General features: G+C 41.5%; 1 protein-coding gene across 2 annotated transcripts in view; it reads right to left on the minus strand.

Moving 5' to 3' along the window:
• The window catches only part of Ppargc1a (PPARG coactivator 1 alpha), a 90,373-nt gene extending 84,570 nt beyond the window's left edge, over positions 1–5,803 (minus strand). Inside the window, exons 1-2 of one of the 2 annotated variants that reach the window (XM_027386968.2) lie at positions 5,756–5,803; positions 679–858 (exon numbers count right to left, since the gene is read on the minus strand). In XM_027386968.2, coding sequence (XP_027242769.1) covers positions 679–858; positions 5,756–5,803 — 228 coding nt within the window. Of the gene's footprint in view, positions 1–678; positions 859–5,755 lie in introns of those variants that run through there. The other variant, XM_035453318.1, reaches the window with a different exon arrangement.
• Positions 5,804–6,303: the final 500 nt, after the last annotated feature.

Here is a 6,303-nt window from a genome sequence, read left to right on the forward strand (position 1 = left end):
TGCTTATCACTATAAGAAATGATCTATTTTCAAGTAAATGAGTCCTGATCTTATGAGAGTGAACCTCGTTTCTCTGAGTAACACTTTAATAGGAGTAGATTAACATTCTTTATTATAGGGTAGGCTCATAATAGGCGTCTATCGTCTGGGAGGTAATTCTCACCACTGAAAGGTAAATGAATTTTGACTAATTTATAAGTACATACTAGATTTTTTTGCGTTTAGAAATTTTCCATCATGTGAGAAAATTAGGGGTATGAAGCAATAATATAATAGCAATAATCAAAACTGTTCACCTACAAGGTAAAACAAATGGTGATAGACATTAACCCTTTAGTGAAAAAGAAATGCCTTCTTCTGTGTTAATTCATATTAGGCACCATTTGCTTCGAGGTCCCTTTCTGTGGGAACAGAAGGGAGTCAACAGCTTAACAATTTTATTCTTCCTTGCCCCCAAAGCTTTTACAACCCTTGTATTTCAACACAGTTTAACACACTCTGCTGTAGGTCCTTAGTGCCTTAATCCTAAAAAGCACTGTTGTCCATACATCGTGTTTCCATATCATAGAAACTCTCTAGCTGTGACGACAAGCACATGTATGTTCAGGCCTGGCACCACATCAGTATGGCAAAAGCCAAGACTAATAAGAAGTTAAATTCTCCGGAGGAGATGCTTACCTCAAATATATTCGCAGGCTCATTGTTGTACTGGTTGGATATAATTTCTGATTGGTCACTGCACCACTTCAGTCCACCCAGAAAGCTGTCTGTGTCCAAGTCATTCACATCAAGTTCAGAAAGGTCAAGTTCGGGAAGATCTGGGCAAAGAGGCTGGTCCTCACCAACCAGAGCAGCACACTGTAGGAGGCAGCAAAGAAAAAACAATGGTTACTAATGGCAGGAATTCACTAAACAGCAAGGGCATGTGATGGGAATTAAGTCTGGTTAATTCAACAACAGCACCAAAAGCTGACCTCTGGGCTTTAATCACCAAGGGAAACACCTTCCATTCTTTATTTGCTTAGCTCTCGAGGAGTATTTTGTCTAATTTCCCCAAATTCTAAACCCAGATCCAAACTAAGTACCATGTTTGCATGAAGGCCTCCTTGAGTCTTCCAGTTAGAAAATAACAGGATTTGTTCCTATCTCCAGGATAGTTAAACTTAGTGAGTTTCAAACTTTTATAGTTAACTATGCACATTATTTTATTCTGTTCTTATCATAGCACTGCTTTGGGAGAAGTATGCAAGTGGATTTGTACCTTAGAATCACCATCAGATATAATGGATATCCCTATGAACAACTGCTCACTGAGATAACAGGACTCAAGAATTAAAATAGGAAAACTTCCTCCGTGCCCACTCCCTTTAAGTATTATAATCCATATCATTCATTTAGCAACTAATGATGCAAGTCCTCTGACTCATCTATGGCTCTCTTGAATTGTTATTTAAATCATTTACTCTCACTTGGCTTTTTATGAGTTCCCTGACTCCATCCTTAACAGGTCAAATACAAGTTCCTTGAGTTAAAGAACAAAATTCATATTACTTTTCTATGTGACCTTTGTAGCTTTCACTGGGAATACTTTGCAAGGTGTGTGTGCTTGTGTGTGTGTGTGTGTGTGTGTGTGTGTGTGTGTGTGTGTGACCTAAAAGGGAAAAACCAAACTATGGTACTATGATTGTTATATTCTATGTTTTATTGAGATATGTCAAAATTACAGCTGTGGTAAATTTTAAAATTATCATATTTGTATAGAGAAGTAAAATAATTTTATATATTAAAAGGTTTAAATACTTATCAGAAAGACTATTTTACATTTTTAGCCTTTTCTGGGGTTTTGATTGTCTTTTTATCCCCCTGACCTATTACCATCTGAGAAATTAGATCTTCTTACCAATGAGATGATCTCCTACATTTAATTGGCTAATTGTTCAGCCAGGTCTGGGTGCTCTAAAGAGCCACAGAAATGCTTGCTACCAGGGTCTAATGACAGCAAGAGTCACCACAACTTTGTCCTTTCACCAGCCATCTGCCTGAATCTAAGCATTCATATCCAGAGAGAGAGGCCCTCTTGCCTCTACTTTCCAAGGTCGAGGAGAGCTGTTTAGTGGTTCCCATCCGGGCAGCAATGGGACATAAGTCTGATGAACTTCCTTGACACTTAGACTTTGAATAAAGTAAGTTTTGTGCAGATGTGATTTCTGGAGCACCCCTGTTATTGCTGTCAGGCTGTATTACACAGGTCACACTCTGATCTGAAGCCACACTCTGACCAGTAGGTACTGGATAATGGAATCAGCTGGTAAGGAGAGGGGGAACAGAGGCTGCATAGCATTGCAGTTTGTCTAGGAGACCACCAGGCCCCCAGAAGATCCCCAAAGGCAGGCAAGTGGCCATGCCATGAAAAATCTGCCAAAACAAAAGCCATCTTTCTCATCTTGTTGGTCTTTTCTTTGTATTATTTGTGTCAGCCAAAATCTACAGGTCAGAAAACCTGTCTAGGTTTGTACTTGGAAACTGGGCTAAAAAGCATAGATCTTTTCCGGGTACAATATTAGTGTTTTGCTATGGGTGTAACACTTCTGAGGCTCCATTTTTATCCACACTACTTATCCTCAGGGCACAACCCCTTTTTCTTAACTCTTCCTCCACACCATCAGTGGAGAGACACGGGGAAAACTTTGTCAACAGTGCAGAAAACCATGGATGTCATGGGCGGAGGATTCCTTTAAAAAATGAAGCACCAAAACCAAAGGTGGCAACCAAATGAAAACTGAGTCATAAGATAGGCTAAGCTACCTATGGCTGAAACTTCTGTCCCAGGGCACAGAAGGCTTGTTTTGGAACGGTAAATTGTCACATTGACTTGCTGGGAGAGAGTTTCTTGCCATATCTTTTTAACTACTCTCTCTAAGCAAGACTAGTTTAAAGACTCTTTAACTTTCAAGAATATATATATATATATATATATATGTATATATATATATATATATAAATGTCATATATATATATGACAACTATTGGACAGATAAGATCAATTTGATATTTTACTATTATCTTTCTTTAGGTTTCCCTTCTCCTCTCCCCCTTCCCCTCTATTTCTCTCTCATACTGTTTATGGTTATTCTTACATTATGGCTCAAAATAGTGTTTTGTTTTGCCATCGTGATCAAATCAATGCCTCGGAGTATGCCATTGTCCCACTAAGCTAAACCACATTTGTAGCAGCACTTGTTCCTGTTGTTAATTCCTATTTGGACTCGGACAATGGCAGACTTAGCAGGCTCAGCCCAGTAGCTGTCCTTGTCTGGCATGCTGCTATTGATGGCTCCCCTATACACCTGTAACAGGTGTGCCTTATGATATTACACAGATATTCTCCTACCACTTTGCAACTGTGACAGCAACTTCACAACTGTAGCCTTAGTTTTACAATAAGATTTAAGAGGCTGGAGCAGTCACTAAACACAAAAGGCTAATTATTGTACGGTATTTCACCCCAACAGACTTTTCCCTTAGTTAAGAAGCAGACAATAAATTAGCTTAACTGCATGGATGATAATGATTCATTATAATTAAGTATAATTCTCCATTAACCTTTCAGAGGTTTTGGTGCCATTGATGGTAAATTTTAAAGAGAGAGAGAGAGTGGACTCTGCAGTGTTAACTATATTAATAAAAAAGAATCTTAACTTCTGATTAAAAACATTAGTTGTGGTGGGAGGAGGGAGGGAGAGAGGCCATGGAGAATGACAGTCTTGGAGAAGTGTGTCATGTGAACTGTCTCTATCAATCTTAGTAACCTTATTGTGCATCACCTCCATTAAGCTGTGAAACACGGGGACTCTTGGTAGCTCTGGTGATTTGGGCTTTTATTAACCATTGCACTGTCCTGTCATTATGTGCGGAAAGGGCATAATAGGTTTTAAGATGACAGCAAACATTAATGATTCAAAAAATGAAAGCTGCCCACGCTACCTGCTGCTTGTAATATTTCGACAGGCAAGGGTGATTCCCAGAGCCACAGCCATGAAGGCACAGGTTTCTAGAAGCTGGCTGTCTACTATGCAGCAGTGACCAGCCCGTCATAGCTGGCCCAAGCCTCACTCTAAGGCTGGACACTGAGCCCCAATCCCATCCTCCTTAAGAAAAACAAACATAAAGCAATAGTTGTAAATGGCTGGGAAGCGTCTTTGCAAACAACTGAAAGAATTCTGACCGTGGAGGCAAATCTCCATTTCCTTTAGATCATCTCCTCCATCTCCGAGCAGCATCAGGAACATACAAGCCGCAAAAATGAAAGTGGATCAAGGAGACCCATGGTGCCAGCCAGACAACCACCCATGGGATACTCTGGCTACTCTAACAATTAAGACTTTGAAGCCACTTAGAACTCAGACTCCCAATAGCCACAGGACACATGAATTATCCGTATCTATTCCGCCTTAACAAGAAATCACAACAAGACCAGAATAATTAGAACCAGCAAATCCGATCTGACAAAGCCAGGAGAAGCCGGCAAAGGAGCCAACATCTGCAAACCCAGCAAAGAGTTAAGAACCCAGGACACGCCTGGATAGATAGGAAAAATGCATTCGCGGGCGGCCTGGCCAAATCATTTTCACTTTAGATGTGTATCGCTGCACCACACGGACATCTTATTTAATCAAATCACGTGTGGCACTTGACCCTCCCCCTTACCCTACGTGCCCCCGCTACCGGGAGGAAGCACCATTGTTAGTTAGCAGCTCCGATCCTCCGCGCAATTCAATTTGGGTCCATCTCACCAGAGTCCACAAAAGTTTCACTTGTTTTCCAACTTGCCCAAACTTTCTGAGAACATTCCATTGTACTGAATGCAAACACGCCGAGGTCCTCCGTCCCCAGCTAGACTCCGGAGATTACGAGGAAACTGCTTGTGTTTTTTCCTCCCCCTGTATGAATTGTAGCCAGCAGAGACTGTGGAATTGATGTATTGCGGTCTATTTTTACACAAGCATTGAGTAGCTCCACACACAAGGTCTGCATAAACTCCATTCTCTCCAAGCTTCAGGCAGCTCTCCGTGGTACAGAGAGATTTAACCATTCGGTTTCTCGCCAGTGAAGCAAACAGCCTTGCTCTCTTAAGGCTGGGATTTTTTTATCAACTCGCTAGCCAACCCTTTCAACCACACACAAGTGTTTTAAAGGAAACAGCACCGTCGTTTTGTGTTCTGTGGGAAAAGCAGTCTAGCTCAGCCTCAGCAGGATTATTTGGGATCTTGTAAGTTCTCTGTTTAATGAACAGAGGGAGGAGGGTGGAAAACAAAAATCCCTACGAGAGTCAAAACGGACTCTCTCTGAACACATCCATTATAATGTTTATCTTCATTTTCTTATAAATAGAAATGGCATTTTCCCAAGCAGGCCACTGAACACTGGGAAGACTTCAGCTCCTGATTCATATCAATATCTTAGATCATAAATATTGCATATGAGTAGAAACAGAGCCAAAGGCACATGGAAAGAGTTTCTAACTGCTACAGATACTGATGACAGCAGCTAAGCTTTGATTTGCTCAAGGCATCTCCGAGCCACCTTAAAATAGCAAACTTACTGGAGTTAAGATAAGATCGAGATTCCCCTGTGCAAAAGCTCCCGTCGCGCCGCGCTACTTTCTAAGTCCCCTCCTTTACCCTAGCCCATCCCCCTCCAGGAATCATTGCATCTGAGGAAAGCTCCGGTCCTGCAATGCCCAGCCCCAGCTCACCTCTATATCACTCCATACAGAGTCTTGGCTGCACATGTCCCAAGCCATCCAGCTCCTGAATGACGCCAGTCAAGCTTTTTCAACTCCAATCCACTCTGACACACAGCACACACTCATGAAGGCAACCAGCCCCTTACTGAGAGTGAACTGAAGGCACCTGTCTTACTACAGTCCCCAGTCACATGACAAAGCTATTAAAAAGTAGGCTGGGCTGTCACTCACCCAGCCTCCCTTCTCCTGTGCAGCTTGCTGCTCGAACTCCTGACGTCACTCCAAGGCAGCCCTCTGCCTCAGTGAAGTAACGCATAGAAGAAAAAAAAAAAAAAAAGAAGAAAGAAAGAAAGAAAGAAAAAGAAATAGAAGAAAGAAAGGAAGGAAACACTTCGCCTTTGGGAGGTTTCAAGCATCACACACTGTGACTAAAGCTAGCTTTGAATGCCACCAAGTGTAAACTGGAGCCCTGGTCATATAATAACTAAAATCTCCTGCAATCTTTTTTTAAATTTATTTTTCATCCAAAACAAGCAAGTAGCAAAGGTCCCCTGTTA

The sequence above is a fragment of the Cricetulus griseus genome (genome assembly GCF_003668045.3).
Source record: "Cricetulus griseus strain 17A/GY chromosome 1 unlocalized genomic scaffold, alternate assembly CriGri-PICRH-1.0 chr1_1, whole genome shotgun sequence".
NCBI classification, from domain to species: Eukaryota; Metazoa; Chordata; class Mammalia; order Rodentia; family Cricetidae; genus Cricetulus; species Cricetulus griseus.